Source organism: Bos grunniens, chromosome 21, assembly GCF_055505025.1.
Source record: "Bos grunniens cultivar Pamir isolate PY7600 chromosome 21, Bosgru_T2T1.0, whole genome shotgun sequence".
In the NCBI taxonomy this organism is placed as follows: Eukaryota; Metazoa; Chordata; class Mammalia; order Artiodactyla; family Bovidae; genus Bos; species Bos grunniens.
In genome coordinates, this window is record NC_141185.1 from 39,736,641 (window position 1) to 39,754,856 (window position 18,216).

Genomic DNA, 18,216 nt, shown 5'->3' on the forward strand with positions numbered 1-18,216 from the left:
AAGCCTGTAACCTGCTGGTGGTGTTTACAGGCTCAAGCCTGTACCTACTCTGGTTGGCCTCCAGCCCTGCTTCAGTTACCCCAGAGCTCCTACACCTCAGTTTTCTCAGTGGCCCACTTGAGACGTGGTCTGCACGTAACAGGAGAGGTGTAAGTAGCTAACACTCCAAAGTTTGCTGCTTTTTACTGATCGTAACTTCATATGCTTCACGTCAGGTCCTGTGCTTTCCCTCCAGACTCCCCACAACCCTAAATCAAGCTCATCCTCTCTTCTCTCTCCTGCCTCTGCCTTGTTCACCTTCCTATAACTGAGGCAGGAAGTGGACAGGCCCCCAACCAGAGTAAAGCAATTGGAGATTCATTCCCTGTGGACTGAAACTCCAAGACAAGAAGAGCAGGATAATTAAGGGAGGAAGCTGGGCCCTGGTCATACCACATATTTCTCATTCTCCAAGTCAGGCGACCTCCCTGACCACACATGCACAGAAAGGCTCCTTGGAGGTCAAAGGGGAGGGATGTCAAGGGATGTTGTACCCATAGCCTCTTCAGTAGACTCCATCTTGGCTAAGAGATGTGTGCACACACATAGAGGAAGATCCTGAGATACACCAAATATGGACTGTGAACCGGGCAACTCCAAATGACTGGCCAAAGGAAACCCAGAAAAATGCCCCTTAAAAGGCATTCAGCCTGTCCGGAGAGTGTGACTCAGGGACTCTCCTCTGAGTCTGCCCATGTATCTATCTACACGTACTGTACTTCCCCCCCCCCCCCACCAGCTTTTTACTTGCTTTACTGTTTTTTGCCTTTGTGGAAATTCTTCTCTGTAAAGCCAAAGGGCCAGGGCCCCTTGCATTGACCTCTGGTCCAGTGGTTAGGATTTGGTGCTCTCCCTGCGTGACCTGACCTCAATCTCTGGGAACCCAAGCCCCACTTCAAGATGCTGCAGCCTGAGGCCACCCGAGATCATATCCACACAGCCCTGGCCATTTCCTCTGCCTTCCTCAGATGTTCCTTCCTCAGACTTCCACAGGTCTTGCTGCTTTCAGGTTGTTCTCTGGTGTCCGCTCCCAGTAAGAGGCCTTCCCCTCGCCCCTTTCCCGTTATTCTCATTCGTCACTGCAGTCATCATTGCCTGATGGATTTATCCCCACCCCAAATATAAGCTCCATGAGAGCAGAACCTTCATTCCATTTTATCAACCAATATGAGGCAAACTTGCGCCTTAGCACTAGTCATTGGAAATAAAAGTAAATAAAAACAAAACCATCTGTCTCATACCAGCTCAATTTTAATTTTAAAGTGACAAATGTACAGGTGGAATAAATTTTAAGCAACACCCTCCAGATCCCATTTACATGACAAGGAGCTGAATGCAATTTTGCCTTATCATCAACTACAGGAGTTTTCTGGCAATAATTCTTCAGGAAGTCACAGCACAGAAACAGAACACCCTGGAGTTGTGGTCCATTTGTACCCTGATTTTCATACAGGCTTAGCTGGAAGAGTAGATTTTCTTTCCTGACTAATGGTCAGTGGGACAGGCAGGCTCCTTCTGTACCTTTCTTGAGTAAATTATGCCCACCCACCACTGCTGTGTTCTGCTAGAGTGGGGTCCATCCGCTGAACCTACCTGCCATGGGTCTGATCTGCCCTTTGGCCCTCCTGGCGAGGTCCCTGGTCTGAGTCAGACTTGCAGGTACTATATGACCAAGTAAGGGTGGATCTGAAAAGTGGCCTCTGCTTTAACCCAGCAGCTGAGAAGGCAGCAGTTTTTCTTTGTGACTGTTATGCGAAGGAAAGGAGCAGTAATAGCTGAAGGTTGAGGAATCTAAATTTATATTGTAGTCTACCTGCCAGGAGTAAACAAGTAACTAATATCTTTCTGAACAAGTTATCATTTACAGTGGTAGCCCATACAGACTGCGGTCCAGAGTAGAACTTTTAAGTTTTCGCTGAAACTTTATCCCTTGAGCAGGAAGCCCTTTGTGATATGGCTGTGCAAGGAGATGAACCATCCATCCTTTGGAAGGGAGCTGAATCTGGGAGAATGAGGGAAAACACTGAGATGTCCCCTGCCTTTCCAGAACCTCAAGTCATCCAGGATAACTGGGCAGGCAGGGAGACTGGCTGTGCCACGGGGCTGAGTCACCAGCATCTCCCACGGCTTCTGTTGCTGCACTAAGGCTGCTGGGGATGTGGATGGTTTCATTTTCTTTACAAGTAAGCACTTTGGTGGAACAGCACTGCAAACGCTGTCAACAGAAAACAAAAGGCAAGGTGCAGGGGTCGCAGGCAAAAGTATCATCAGTGTTTCATTTAAAACACTCGTTTGTCCTCACCACAAGGCCTGGAAGGCTCAGGAAGCTTCCAAAAGAGATGATCAGACCCACCCCACTCCAAACACTCAAGGGCATAAGACAGTAGGAACCAAGTTGGCCCTGCAGCCCACTCAGTGTGAGCCAGGCACTGCAGCCAAATCCAGCCCACAGATGTGCTTTTATTCTTGAGGAGAACCATCTAGAATCTAGATTCGGAAATGTAACATTAGCAGCCCTGAGATCATGCCCTCCGTAACTTTGCCTTGGGAGGCAGGTGCGGAGGGGAAGAAACTGCAGAGCTGGACATGGGCCAGGTCACCCACTTCGCGCCTGGAGGTTTGCTCGGGGGCTGAGTGCTCCTGTCTGGGCTGTGCTTTATTGGTGGAACTGAATTATGGCAAAGCCACTAGAAGCACAAAGTGTCAGTGCGTTCACTGGCATCTCAAAAACATCCTGAAAATGTAAATAAACAGATTCCATATGCAGACTAGTGATTTACACTTAAAACATTTAAATATAAATTAAGCTATAACTTAAGTTACAACCAAAAGAAAAACAAAAGAAAAACCAAAAGACACTCAGCAGTTGAGAATGCTGAACACATACACAGGACTCCCCAAACACGAGGCCGTTAAAGCGATGCCGTTTTTCATTGTGCCAACTTTACATTCATGATGTGCTAGTCCCGCCAGGCCACGCTGTACGGGGCCGCGTCATGCCGTCTGGCACTGCACTCCAGCCCGCGGCCCGTCATCGTCCTCTTCATAGGCTTCCCTGTGCTGGCGCCAGTTCTGCTCGTTGGGATTAAACTCCTTCAGCTCCACCTGATCCATGTCCTCTGTAATCCTGACTTTCTGTCGAGGTGGGAGCAGAGCTTCCAGCTGGGAAAGCTTGTCTTGGGGAAGCCAGTGTTTTTCAGGAAAAATAACCTGTAAAGAGTGAGGTGGGAAAAAGTTGTTTCTTCCCTTCCCAATTAAGGCATTTAATTTTATGTCCCATGGGAATAACACACACACACACACACACACACACACACACACACACACACACACACACACACACACACACACACACACACGTACTTACTAAAAACTGACACACACACACACACGTACTTACTAAAAACTGACACACACACACACACACACACACACACGTACTTACTAAAAACTGTATGATCAGAATCCCTTTCTCCAGAGGTGATTTGTAGATCGGCATTCCTTCATTACGTACACATTTCAGGTCCCCGTGCTTTATCACCTCACCTGTCACACACACACACACAAAAGGTTTACTTATGAAATAGGAAGACGGACAACGGCCTGGAGCCTGGGGCAGGCCCGAGCACCCTCACAGCAGCAGGCTAAGGCAGGGGTCATGGAGCATCTGACTAGAAAGCTGGTCCCAGCCAAAATGGTCCCTGTCAGAGGAACTGGCTGGGCAAAGGGGATGAGAGGAGGGTGGGAGTGGAACACTCTCTGATCCATGTGCTGGGATCCTGCAGTGTATCCAAGGAGAAGGGGCTGGAGCCTCCATCATAAAGCAGGTTTAAAAACGTGAACTAGGAATCAACACTCAGTTTGGGAAAACAGGGCTATTATGTTAGCCTGCCTCTTCAGATATTACAAAATGACTTTCCCATGAGTGGGAGGAGATTCTCCTCCTCACAGACTCGAGCAGAGCTTGGAGCAAGAATCGGCCTCGAAGGAGCCCAGCAGGAGAGCTAGCCTCCTTGGCAGGGAGCTCAAAAGGCACAGAGGTCTCCTCACACACCCGTGGGATGGAGCTGGCCCGGCTTGCACTTGCTGCGTCTGACGTTTCTACACTTTTTCAGAAGGTATCATGGGAGTTCAGCACCCACAGAGCACTTGCTGCTGCTGCTAAGTCGCTTCAGTCATGTCTGACTCTGTGTAACCCCATAGACGGCAGCCCACCAGGCTCCCCTGTCCCTGGGATTCTCCAGGCAAGAGTACTAGAGTGGGGTGCCATTTCCTTCTCCACCAGAGCACTTGGTTCATCCCAAATTTTAAAATATTTTTTCCTTCCAAATATGAAGAGAGATAAAAGGGTTTCTTTTTTTTTTTTAAGTATGCCTTTCAGCTCAGTAATGAAAATGGGTAAAGAAATAAATACCCAGGAAAAATATGAATGGGGGGTGGGGGCAAACACTTATTTATTCAGCATCCCACTCTCCTGGATGAATGCTCTCCAGAGGAGATCTATTGAAGTATCTCATGGGAATTTTTCAAAATAAAGCATGTGGAGGACTCTCTTCTTGAGGGTCATTCAGCACAGGGCTGTGTGGCTCACACAGGGCCCTTAGAGCTGCTGATGGCAGCCTTAGCCAAACAGCCCCATGCTACTGGGCTTGTCATGGTTTTCATTTTGTTTTTAAATAGCTTTCTGTCTCTCTGTTCCTATCAGGTGTCACTTCTTATTGCTCTCAGCACAGCTCCTCAGGCTTCTGCTTTAACTCTCTGAGGGCAAGGAAACCCTGGGACCAAGTATGGACAACCACATGTAAGACAGGGAAAAGAGGATGACTTTTGACTCTTCTGGGAGGTACAGCTCCGCCTTCAGTCAGGGGGATCACAACCTGCTGAAGCTCTTAAGGCACTCTTTTCTCTAATCTCCTCATTCTCAGCCATTTTCAAGAAAGCCTAAGGGGCTCTAACGAGGAAGGCAGTACAATAGGAAAAGAAGGAAGAGGAAACGAAGGAAAGAGAAATAAGCCAAAACAACAGAAGAAGAGCTGAAGAGAAAAGGAGAGGACTCAAAAAAAAAAAAAAAAGATAAATGGGCAAAACGAAAAAACAAGCGAAATCTCCAGCAGGAGGTTTCCCGGACACCCTGCCCTCCTTGTAACTAAGCAAAGAAATGGGTTTCTCAGGGTTCACCACTTTCTCCCTCTGCGGCTCGCCTCCTCTCTCCTGTCCTTGTGGCTGGGATTAGTTGGGAGACAGCAAGGAGCCCTGGGCTCCCATCCCATGGCACGGGCCCCAGCTCCAGGGAGCTCGGCCAAGGATGAGCTTTCCCAAAGAAGTCACACAGCATCCCAAAGATGCCACCCAGCTCCTATTTCCAGAAGGGCTGGAATAAGGGGTGAGGTAATGTTAGGGGACACTGGACATGATACCAGGGGTCTTGGGCACACACCCACTCACAACCTAGGGCTTTGTGCAAACTACAATCCTCAAACTTTCCTACACAAGTGAGGGGAGGAACTGGGTACCTTGGGAGGCTTACAAATGGAATCTAAAGGAAGATGCTGTATTTAAGTTTTTCATGGATATTTGTATTACAGTGCGGTGCTTTTCCTCAATCCTTAAGTAGATCTGTATGCAAACAGAACAAAAAACCAAATGCTAAGATTTTAACAACAGGCAAACCATGTATCGGTGGTCCTCGTGCTACTTTTATTTTCACAACTTTTTGTTAAATTTGAAATTGTTTCCAAATGTAAAAGACAAAAGAAAACCTCTGATTAAGACTGGGGTATATAATTCCATTTCATCTATACCCAGAAAAGGAAGAAACAGAAAAAGCCGAAGAGGAAAGTGGCAGAGAAAGAGAACAGGCCAGAAAAGGGAAGAGAGAAATGGATACAGAGGAAGAAAGGCCCGGAAGGTGGTCGGGGAGACCAGGTGGCTCACCCCACTGGACTGCAGGGTCTTGATTATTTCCACTGCTGCTGGATAGGCTCACTCGCTGGTTACCTCCAAGCCCAGCCCTGAACCCATCCCATCTAGCTTTAAATCTCAGATGCCCACATGAAAAGTCAGACTCCCCAGTAACCCTGTGCCCAGCGAGGGGACCAGAACAGCACTGCTCATGGCCAGTGATGGGGTCAAGAACATCTGGGTGGCTCAGCCACCACTGCACCCATGTGGACACTCTTTGACATGGACAACTGACCTGAAGTGCTGTTCACAGGCAGCTACAAGTCGAGCGTCCCAGCCTGGTCTCTCTCCCCTCTCCCCACGGCCCCTTCCAGGCAGGTGCTCTGAGGCCCTAGCTGCAGTGAGCACTAGCCCTCCTGGGAACTGGGAGCCTGGCATCTAGACACGTGCTGGCAGGCTGAACTCTCAGGCCCGTGAGAATCCTTCTGGTTCAGAGGCAGCTCCCTCCAGCTCCTGTGCACGTGTGCAGATAAGCAGTTCTCTAGATGCCACCAAGGGTAAGCTGGCAGGCGATGCCCTTTTTTCAGGAATATTCTATTTTAAAACGTCTCATATGTAATCGCAACACAGAGGCTAGAGGAATGTGGATGAATCAGCACAGATCACCACGTGATAGGGGAAAAAACCACCTATTATCAGCTGTGTTTTATTACACAAAAGTTAATTTTTTTTAAATTTTAAGTCAGATTGGCAGGTTCCAGGTAAAATTTTAGATCCCCATAGATTCCAACTCTGAATTTTTTTTCAAGCAGACTATAAAAGAAATTGACAAAATTCTTGAGTCTCTACTGATGACTTTAAATTTACAAAAAATCAAGTCACACTAACTTGAATGTGAAACCAAGGTTAAGTTGCCAGGATCACCAGGCCAAACACACAGAACTACAACGAAACACACATTTGAAACATTACCTGATTTAGATGTAATAACAAGGACTCGATCATCCAGTGTTTTTATCGTCTTCTTGAAGCCACAAAGGGCTTCAGAAAGCTGAATTTTCATTTTCATGATCAAGTCATGGCCTCGTCTCTGAAAGACACTATGATCCTTCTGATCAAGCACAATTATGACATCACCAGGCTCCAGCTCGGGCTCCTGATCTCCTTCTCCATGAAATAGTATCTTTTGCCCATCCTTCATACCTATGAAACATCATCCCTTTCTGATTAGCCATTTCTTTTAAAAACCATACTTTCAACAAAGCTTTTGAAGAAGGCTCACAGAGCCCTTTGGGGGGTTCTTTACTCATCAAACCTCCCAACTTTGTGCAGGCCTGGGGCTGGGAGTGGTGGCTAGGAATACCACTGACAAAGAGGCCCACTCCACTCCACATATCCCGGGTCCTCAGCCAAACGTAAAGCAGGGAGAATGGGAAACGAGGCTGCCACCTCGAGCACCGTGCAACCGTGCACTGTCTGCCAGGCCCCGACACCACAGCTGACAGCGCGCTGTGAACACACGTCCGCTTGCTGATGCACAAGCAGTGCTCTAACAAGTCTCTGTGCACCCAGGCCCAGAGCCAAGTCCCTCAGCCTGTGTGTTGGTTTGGGTACTGAACTGTGTACTTTGGTCTCATCTCTCACCCTAAATATATTCTCTGGATTAGAAAGATACAAAATAATCAGGGGAATAGCTAAGAGGGGAAAAGCCCTTAAAATGATGTCCCTAGGCAAAATGAATAGCAGGGGGAAGGTGCTGGATTTGGGAGAATCTGCTGCAACAGAGGGGAAATGTGTGGAGGAAAGGGACTCACAGCTGTGAAGACGTACATGAGCTCTCACAGCCAATGCACGATAAAAGCCACTAGCAAGAGCACTCCAAATGACTCTAAAGGATGGCTTGAGAATTGCAAGCAAGGGCAATTAACCAAAATCAAGGTCAAGTGACTTCTGGAGCATTGGAAAACCTTAAAAAGAAATTGCTTTGGATTGGAAGAATTGATGGCCCACACTAAGGGTATCTAAACTCCAGCTGTGCTGTGGCTCCTCTCCCTGATACCTAACCTGCGTGCTCCATACTCAGCACCTGAGGGGCACTTCTGCCAGCCTGGGGTGCTCGTGCTGCGCTGCCTCACCTTTCTCCACGTGTACCTCGATAATCTTCTTCTCTCGGATGACCTTGGCACCGTTGCAGCTTTCGCAGCGGTCCTTGGGGTTGATGCGCTCGCCCTGGCCCTTGCACTCGATGCACACGGTCTGGATCTGCTGCACCATGCCCGGCCCAATCTGCTGGATGTGAATCTGCATCCCTCGCCCCTTGCACACCGGGCACTTCTCCACAGACCCCTTCTTCCCACCAACGCCTGCAGGGAGACAGGAACGAGGCTGTACTCTTCCCTTAAAAGAGGCTCTGCTGGACGCCACCACAGAAGGGTGATGAGCCATGAAACTGGACACTGTGGTTTGAATTCTATTCACAATCATAAAAAGCCATGTGGGAGAGTCTGGATGATTCTAGCCAAGCAGACAATATCCAGATATTAACATGTGATTGCAAATATTTGTGGTTTTGGCTGTGCCAAGGCAAATTCATCACTTTAACGTCACCAACTATTTTCTTCCACCCCAGGGTGGAAAAACACCCATGCCTACACGTGACCGTGGAGGCTGGAGAACACATCCCTGCCCATAGGAGCGGCTACCCAGCCCAGCCACTTCTCTGTGGGACAGCGTGTGACGAAGTCACTGGATCTGACTTTTCTTGAAAAATTAAGATTTAAAAAACCCATGCTAATTACATTTATGTTTAAGTCAAGGACAGTAAACTATGGCCAGCTACATGATTTTGTAAATAAATCTTTATTAGAAGACAGGTGCATCATCTGTTTATTTATCTGTTTATTTCCTGTCTATGGCTGCTTCTGCACTAAGAGTTCGATAGTTACGACAGACACGGTATGGCTCACAGAGCCCAAAATATCTACCATCTGGCCCTTTACAGCAAAAGTGTGCTGACCCCTAGGGCTGGGTGAACTATCTTCATTTGTATATTTTTAAAATAATTGACAACACATTAAATAAATGTGCAAGCCAAAGAAAAGATGTACAGGGCCACATAAAATGGGTTTGGCCCTCAGGCCACCTGTTTGTAATTTCTGACCTTCATATCTGAAAAGATCAATTGTTTTTCCTCTGAATTGTAAAACAATAAGAATTGTTTCCAGATCTGAGGAACCAGAACTATGAGACTCATTCAGAAATGAATCCTTACCTTCACATTTCTCACAAATTACATTTTTCTGGAGAGCCAATTTCTTTGTGACTCCATTATATAAATCTTCAAGAGTTACAGACAACTGATGTACCACATTCTTGCCTTACGGAGGAGAAAGAAACCAATTAGCAATACTGTATCAGATGTACCACTGTATTAAACACCACCTATATGACCTTTAGTTGTATGAAATCTCCAGAGACTCAGACTGTGCCTGTTGTCATTCATTCATCCCCTTCCCTGGGGGAGGGAAAGCTTCGGTTACACCTGGCCCATCCTTCTGGCCCTCTGCCAATATGAGAACTAATATCTTTTCCAGCTATGAGTTAATTATTCAGTCATTTATAGATGTCAACAAAGACTTTCCATCTTTATTTTCTAAAAACAAATCTGAGAATGAGAGATCAATGAGGAAGCCCATCATGTTAACCAGTGAGACTGGTGAAGCAGGTTCCCAGGAAGAGAGACCTTTCCTTACAGATGACACACGAAGTCAGACTCTGGACCTTCTACTGAAACGCTTTCTTGAACATAATGCCCTTTACTTTTTGAGCCCTTCTGTGACTTGTGACTGACTGCAAACTCTTTCGTCTGTGGAAATCTTGTCTGCTCACGCAGGACAGTGGCCTTTCATCTTCAGGGAGGGCATCTGTCTGCTCTGGTGCCATCCCAGCCTCTCAGGATCCACAGCATCAGGTCCCCTCTGCCGCCCACAGGGCTCTCGAGGTCTGAGAGACGGACTGAGATGAGTCCTCACATCAAGGACTGAGATGCTGTCCTTGGCTATTGGCTGTCAACCTTGAGAGATGACTAATTAAGGGTGTGAAGTTGTTCATCTCAAGACAGTGAGAGAGCTGGGCAAGAGGGTACCCAAAGGTTTTAATCACATCCACACTGTCAATTATATGAGCAGGCAATGCACCCAGACAACAGGGTAAAGATTTTTGCCTAATAAACACTTCATGATTTTTAGCACACTATATTCACAGAATTGACAGCCAAGGTTTTCAAAGCCCAAAGTCAATTATAATGTGAGAATTGGTATAGCCTTACTCATCCAGGGGCCTCTTGTTGACACCAAACAACCCTTCTTAAACCTCAATGCAGAGATTGTTTATTTTGATTTCATTCAGGATTGAAATAAGCTTGGCTATCTATCTGGTTTTGAGATCTAAAGCAGAGTACCAACTGTAAGCTGGACAGGGGAAGGAGGCTATAAGAGACCACTGGTAATAGTCAGAGGTGACAGCTAGAGCCTGTCATGAGGTAAGAGATAGAAAAATTAGGAAGAACAAACCCCAGAATTAAAAAACAGAGCCCTGGGACCATTCCACCAAGAGCTAAGTTCCTCATTCACCTCTGGGGATGAAGCTGCTAGTCCTAATGCATTCTGAAGAGATGGGCAAGGTAGTTTCTTTTACAAAGATGTTCAAACATCAAGGGGTGAATTTTGTTACCAGAGAATCTCCTGAGGAGGCTGAGGAAATGACGCTGCACCCTGAATGACAGAACACCAGCCAGAAACAGAGCCCGCCGGCCCCACCGGGTCAGGAGACTCAGGGAGGAGGCGCGCGCTCGGCAGAGTCATCAGCACTAACCACAGGAGCGGCCATCACGGCTCTTAGGACACTGGGAGTCTGACCCCAACAGAAGAGAAAAGGAGGGCAAGGTAATCTTGACCTTCCTCCTTCCTTCTCACCACCATTTGCTCCTTTGTGGGGGTGGGTCGGGGGGTGGAGCACACCACTTGGGGGACCTTAGTTCCCCAACTAGGAATTGAACCCAGGCCCCGAAAGTAAAAGGGCAGAATCCTTAGCACCAGGGAATTCACCATCTGCTCCTTTATATGTGGGGTTTGGAGAGCATCAGGCAATTAACTACTAGCTGTACTAAGAGCCTCTGGATACTAGGCAAGTGATGAACTACTTAAAGTTAATGATTTCCCAAACACGATAACTACACCCTTTTAAGGCAAGATCCCTCCTGATTCCAGTAACACATACAATTTGGAAACAAAAACTTGCTTAATGTCTTTATTTACCTCTTCTCTCTCGAGCCATCCGTCCTCCGCCACCAAAGAACATGTCAAAGATGTCCATGGGGGAAGAGAAGCTGGGGCTGCCTGAGCCTCCTTCCTTAATGGCCTGTTCGCCACCCTGGTCATAAATGTCCCTTTTCTTTGGATCTGAAAGCACTTCATATGCCTGGGATATGAGCTTAAACTTTAAAAGAAAAAAAAAAGATTAAAGAGAGAGAGAGAAGGTTTGAGTTGTTTACGAAGCAAACTCACCATACAAATGCAATAACAAAGGGATTCTGCATCCAACCCCCCAAACTGGTGGGTCTATAGGTTATTTGGAACCTGACTTTTCCATTCAATCCCCTTGTAGTGTGGGATACATAGGGCAAGCATTACTACAGGATGAGAGGCAGGACCACTGCCTCTCTGCAGAGGTCCTTTCTGCCTCCTTGGGCTGCACCAGACAGGAAGAAGTGGAGCAGAATTAAGATGCCATGAGACCAGGCCAGGGCTTAACCTACAACCAGAAAAGGCCCAGAGCTCCCAGCATACTGCTGGCTTTCCAGCTCAGGAGGGCTGCTTTCCTAGTTCACTAGCATGAAATTTGACTACAAACATTTTGTGAGCAACACTCCGCATTTGGGCTGCAGACAGCGTGCATAAAACTGTCCTGATCGCCCCTCAAAGTCCCTCCCCTCTTGCAGTCTCCCCCCTTGCAGTCTCCCCCATATCTCACTTATTGGCAATGCCAAAACCTCATTTCCTCTCCCTCACATCTCATCTGTCAACAAATCCTTCTGATGCTACCTTCAAAAGTCTATTTCCAGTGCCCTAAGACAGACAAAACACCCAAGTCTGTCAAAACTGTACCTTGTAATCCAATTGTAAGAAAAGAATCAGAGAACCCAAACTGAAGTAGCAAAACTCCAGGTGGCACTAGGGGTAAGGAACTTGCCTGCTAATGCAGGAGATTTAAGAGACCCGGTTTCAATCCCTGGGTTGGGAAGATCCCCTGGAGGAGGGCATGGCAATCCACTCCAGTATTCTTGCCTGGAGAATCCCATGGACAGAGGAGCCTGGCAGGCTACAATCCATGGGGTCGCTAAGAATCAGACATGACTGGAGTGACTTAGCATGCATGCACGCACACATTGCAAAACTAAAAGACAGGAAAACGAAATGTAACGTGTGACCCTGAATTGGATCCTGTGTTGAATCTTACACTGGAGAAAAAAATGGCTACAAAGGACATTGGAACAACTGGAAAAACAGGAATTTTTTCTCAATGTTAATTGGATAATTTCTCAATGTTAATTTGATAACGGTACTATGGTTATGTGGGGCTTCTTAGTTGGTGCTAGTAGTAAAGAATCCGTCTGCTGATGCAGGAGATGCCGGTTCGATCCCTGGGTTGGGAAAATCCCCTGGAGGAGTAAATGGCAACCCACTCCAGTATTCTTGCCTAGAAAATCCCATGGATAGAGGAGTCTGGCTATGGTTTACATAACTATGGTTATATAAAAGATATTGTTTTCCCAGGAGAAACATTTAGGGCTGACAGGTTATGATGTGTGCAACTTACTTTCCAAAGCTTTAGCAAATAGTAATAGAGATGGGGAAAGCAAATGTGGCAACATATTTATAATCAGTGAAAGTGGGTGAAAGAAACACACGTTTGTTGTACCATTCTTGTCTTCTCTGTAGATACAGAGAAGTTTTTAATATAAATCACTATAAAATATCCAAAATCCATCCCTTCTCACCATCACTATGCCTGCCCAGGCACAGGCACCCTCTTGGCCTGGATAACAGCAGTGACTTCCCAGTGGATTCCCACCTTCCACCCTCACCCCGGCTTTCAGTCTTCTGCACACAGCAGCCAGAACTTGCCAGCTAATCATGTCAACCTTCTGCCTTGAGCCTTTCAAGGGGCCCATTTCACTTGGAGTAAAACCTAATTCTTATTCCCATCTGCAAGCTCAACTTGACACCACTGCCTCCAGCTCCCTGAAATTCTGCTTGGGCTTTACCGGCCTCCTCACTGTTCCCCAACACCTGAGCACTTACTGTTGGGGTTGTGTCCCCCACTGCAATGTCAGTTCCCTGAGGACAGGGAGTTAGGTCAGCTGTGTCCACTAGCATATCCCCAAGCCTAAAACGCTGCCGAGCATGTAGAAGGCACTTGGGAAATACTTGTTACATGAATGGCTCGATTCTGGGAATTGAGAAATGAATAAATGAGACAGAGTCTTGGTTCTTCAGAGGTATGGTTTAGTCTGTGAGACAGATGTCTATATAAACATCCTATAATGCAGCTGGCTCCAGAAAGCATGCAGGAAAAAAAGTGCTCTGAATATACAAGTATGGAAATCACAGAGACACTAGGCTTTCTCCTGTACTGCAGATCCCGGATGGAGATCTAATAAGTAATAATAAATAATAGATGATAGCTAAAAAGTAATAGCTAACAACTGGGTAATTTAAAAAACTGTCTCAGAGACATCAGAGTCATACTCAAGGTAGTTAGGTCTTTTGATATATTGATTCTTGCACACCATTTGTATAAAGAAAGAGGTAGCACTCACCACTACTCCCTTCCACAGGAGAAAAAGAAGGTTTAGGGATGAGGTGCGAGGCACGGAAGATCAGAAAGCAATCAGGCCAGGCTGCCCCGACAGAGTTCCTGGGGTCTGCACTAGGTAAATATACTTCCTGAAGTATATTCACTAGCTAAATATACTAGGTAAGTATAGTCACTAGCTAAATATACTAGGTAAGTATAGTCACTAGGTAAATATACTAGGTAAGTATAGTCACTAGGTAAATACTCACTAGGTAAATACACTTCATGTCCACTAGAAACGCTCACCAAGTATTATGGATACTTGAAAAGACACTTGGTCTTAACAGAACAGATGACTAATCTACAAAGGAAAAGGAATGCCCTTTTCCTTGTGGCATTCAACCAGAAGCCAGATCTCATGTGGGCATGGGGCTCCCACAACCCTGGGGGTCTCAGCACTCCAGTCTAATTCAGGGCCGTGCCTGACCCCGTTCTCACAGCAGGAGATTAGTACTCTGTCCAGCTCACCTTTCAGACAGTAATAATTTGTCATAGGACTGTTTTGGTTTTTTTTTCTTTGGTCTCTGTTGCAGCGTGTGGGATTCACAGCCTTGTGGCATGTGGGTTCTTAGTCCCCTGACCAAGGATCCAACAACCTTCATGCCCTGCATTGGAAGGCAGATTCTTAACTACTGGGCCACCAGGGAAGTCCCTGCCATAGGACTTTTAACAAGATTATTATGCAGCTGGAAAAATGGCTTTAGAGACTATGCAGCAACTTGGGAAAGCATTGATGGTAAAATATTAACTGGTGAGGGAAAAAGACCTCTGTGCCCGGATGCCCGTATACAATCACGCTGGAAAAAGGCTGGAAGGAAGCACAGCGACAGCAGTTAGGCTCATGTGTACTTGGTGGGTTTTCCTCAATATCCTGACATTTCCTGTACAGTGCTGCCCTCTTAACATTTTTGAATTTGCATGTCTGTCATTCAAACTAAAAGTTATGATGAAATTGGCCAAAAGAGCAAATTCATCTCTAAAGCTGGCTGGGGTTAACAGCGACGACTCTAACCCCAGTCACGGCCCCCGAAAGGGACTCCCTGACCGACACACTGCCTGTGTCTCTTTCAGAAAACCAGCTGCAGAAAAGTAGAGACTCCACACAGGGCACCTGACATCAAACACAGGCACCCAGTGCTTAGCAACACAGGACAACAAGGCACAAAACAAAGACCAACACCCAGCAGCCTCCTCAGTGGCCCGGGGCAAGGAGGAAGGGACTGGCTTAGTCTATTTTGGAAGAGATGTTAATATAGTGACTAACTTAGCAGGAAAAAAACAAAAAAGGTTCTGCCTATGGCAGATAAAGTAGACAAGAACTATTTAGACTTGCACACAAAAGCAAAGGCCTACACGCTGTGTCCAGTACACAGAAGGCCCAGAAAGGAGGTGTCTGGTGAACGAACGCATGAGTCCTCTTTAGGCAACCCATAGTAGAGTTTCTACAAACTGTGTCCCCAGTCTCCTCAACCCCTTTCGTTGCTGGGGAATATGGGCAGCATAATTAAAGAAGGTTGAGGACAAGTGGTTCACACTATGGTCAGAGGCAGTCCCCTGGAAGAAGTTTTAGCTGAGAACTAAATTAAAGGGCTTTATCCCCTTCATGGATGGTGGGGACAGAGAAGTACTGTATTCCTGAAACATCACAGAACCCCTCCCCCACCCCCCCCAAGCTGAAAGGGACCTGCCAGACCCTTCAAGAGCCTCATTTACATGACACTAATTCAATACCTGGTTATAAATATTAGTTTAAAACAAATCAACCACCTCTGCTCAGACAGGTATACATATATGCAAGGCAACACCTACAGAAATGTGTTACCGGTCAAGTCTAATTTTAAAAAAAGCTTCAGAACACCAGCAGCCGACTCACTCCAACTGCAGGCGCACAGCCATGACTTACGCTTGGACAGCGCTCTGAGATCTGACCTGAACCGGGGTCAGAGACTGTCCCACACGCTGCCCCTGAAACGTGAAATTAGAAGCCTGGCTGTGCTCTCCTTAAAGGATGTTCTCACAAACAGCCTACAATGAATATAGGGAGCAAATCCATGAATCACCAACACTACATAAAAAGCCAGTGACTTTTAAAGCTACAGTAAGCCACCTAAATATAGATGAGAAAGAACACAAGTAACAGACAAATGGTCTTACAGGAAAGCATTTTAAACTTGTGACAGCCACACTCGGCACATGTGGCTAAATATAAACATTCCATCACTGTTGCCACCCAGCCAACCTTCTTAGGCAGCTTTCTCCAGCTTGCAAACGCTCCCACAGACAGGTATTTTGATACTAGCGCTGTTTCGGGCAAGTCTAAGTGCTAGACGAGTGAACTACGGCCTCAGAAGTGGCCCAAGTGTCATCGCTATCACCTACTACAAAACCCCACCTCCCAACAACCATCCAGGACATCCCAGGTTTTATAAGACAACAGCAAGAAGTCAGAGGAGGAGTGAGAAGGCCAATAAGCTTTCCCAAGGATAAATGCCTCATCCTTCTAATCACCTACTCTGGTGGGTAATGAGCCTCCTTGGGCATAAAAAGCAGGTTGATTCTTCTATGAACAGGATGAAAAAGTTTCATTTAGGCCTTTCATTTATGTGTGCAGAGCATTTTTCAGCCTATTATTGGTCCTTAGGGTCAACTGCGGGTCATCAGTCACAGAAAACCTGGAATGTTCATATAAAATGATGTGTCAGGTTAAAGATCTCCGTGTCCCTGTTTAATAAAGAAAAGGTGATTATTCAGTGTCTGACAACCTTGATCAAGCAGGAGACAGGCACACAGGTCAAACTCAGTCAGCCATTCTCCAGAGGGACACCGGGATGTCCAAGGTCCTAGTTCAGATTAAAGAAATTCATCTCCAAGGCTTGTGCATCAACAGGGAAAACCAGAACAAGACTAATTCAAATCCAGTCGTTCCCAGCAGGAACACAACTTCTGATCGCATGTGCCTCAGTTTCCCTGCGTGCTGGCAGCCTTTCCTAGAGTAATGTCCGCAAACCCTAGGAGAACAGGCCCCTCACGTTTCCGTCCCGGCCCTCCCCGGCATTCGGAGGCGCCCCCTAAACACTTGTGGAGCGAACAGAGGAATGAATGGGCCGAGCGGGGAGTCGCCAGGGGTCACCAGTCCCGATACTCCGCCCTGCGAGCCTGGGGCTCGGCGAAGTGCCCTCCATCTGACCGCGCCGCGCCCCCTTCGGCCTCGGGCCACCCCAGGCCCCAGCCCGGCCCCGCGGCGGTGTGCGCGCGGCACCTGGCGACCGCCTCATCAACAAGCGTGGCTCGGGTTCCCCGCCGCCTTCAATAATTCACAGCCCCCGAGCTGCGGGCTGAATAATTGACGGCGGGCCCCACGCGAGCCCGGCCCGCGCCGCCCCGAGCCCGGCCAGCACCTTCTCGCCCTCATCCGGGTTCTTGTCTGGGTGGTACTTGAGCGCCAGCTTCCGATAGGCCTTCTTGATCTCCTCCGGGGAGGCGCTGGGCTTCACCCCCAGGATGTCATAGTACTGGGTCTCCTTCACCATCTTGTCTCTGCGGGGTGGGGCGGGCAGGACGGTCAGCGAGCCCCGGACGCCCCCGCCGGGCCCCTGGCCCGCGCCCCCGCCGCCCGCCCGCGCGTCACGGTCACGGCCGCAGCCGCCGCCGCCGCCCCCGCCCTCCCGTCCGCCCGCGCCGGGCCGACCTCCGCGCCCGGCACCGTCGCACTCGAGCCGCCGGCTCCTCCGCGGCGGGTTTTATTCGGCGCCGGCGGAAGGTTCCGCAAGGAGACAGTGACGCCACAAAGGCCCAGAACCTTCGCGGAGGTTCCGGCGGCGCCTGGACCTGGTGGGCTGGGGCGCAGCTGCAGGTTCTCGGCCGGGACTCCCGACGCCCCGGCCCGGCGCGACACCCCTCCGGCTCACCGGGTATCCTCGGTTGTCTGCTCCTCCGGCCGCCCGTCTGACTCTCCGGAGCTCCAGTGCTGACTGCCGCCCCGGGCCATGTTCGGGTGTTTGGAAGACGGCTTCGGCGTGGAGGGCGCCTTCCGACGGCCGTCCCGCCGACCCGAGGCCGTCCCTTTCCCTTCCGCGGGTCCGTGGATCTGGCCGGCTCGAGGATCGGGTGGCCTGAAGGGCAGCGTTCGCGGGAACCCTGCCCCAGGGGGTTGGACTGGGAGGGCTGCGCCCCGCGTTCCCCACCCGGCCTCTCCCTGGGGGTGTGGCCGTCCTCTGTTTGGTCATGGCTGGGATGCGCCCTGAGGCCTGCCTCGTATTGTTGCATTTTTGAGGGGTTTTGAGTGGGTGGGGGCTCTCTACGGTGCTGGGGCAGCATTTCCCAAGGCCCTGCAGATGCTGGCACCCCCCGGGGCATCTT

General features: G+C 48.4%; 1 protein-coding gene across 2 annotated transcripts; it reads right to left on the reverse strand.

Annotated features, from left to right (window-relative positions):
* Positions 1 to 1,272: 1,272 nt before the first annotated feature.
* DNAJA4 (DnaJ heat shock protein family (Hsp40) member A4) lies at positions 1,273 to 18,014 on the reverse strand. Of its 2 annotated transcripts, none has more exons than XM_086364028.1 (8): positions 17,766 to 18,014; positions 17,256 to 17,394; positions 11,256 to 11,436; positions 9,212 to 9,316; positions 8,076 to 8,303; positions 6,913 to 7,143; positions 3,485 to 3,585; positions 1,273 to 3,249 (listed from the first exon to the last, which is right to left on the reverse strand). In XM_086364028.1, the coding sequence occupies exons 1-8, from the start codon at positions 17,843 to 17,845 to the stop codon at positions 3,034 to 3,036; spliced, it is 1,281 nt and encodes a 426-aa protein (XP_086220154.1). In that variant the 5' UTR covers positions 17,846 to 18,014; the 3' UTR covers positions 1,273 to 3,033. The 2 variants fall into 2 exon arrangements, with proteins under 2 accessions (XP_086220154.1, XP_086220153.1); XM_086364027.1 differs by having other exon boundaries at positions 17,546 to 18,014.
* Between the last annotated feature and the right edge of the window lie 202 nt (positions 18,015 to 18,216).

What these genes read in the sequence shown, in the direction of transcription:
- DNAJA4 (XM_086364028.1), bottom strand. Translation starts at nt 17,845, where the DNA reads ATGGCCCGGGGCGGCAGTCAGCACTGGAGCTCCGGAGAGTCAGACGGG. An exon ending in ACCCGGATGAGGGCGAGAAG is followed by an intron (nt 11,437 to 17,255) that starts GTGCTGGCCGGG and finishes TTTCTTTTAAAG; the next exon opens with TTTAAGCTCATATCCCAGGC. An exon ending in TTCTGATCATACAGTTTTTA is followed by an intron (nt 3,250 to 3,484) that starts GTAAGTACGTGT and finishes CACTCTTTACAG; the next exon opens with GTTATTTTTCCTGAAAAACA.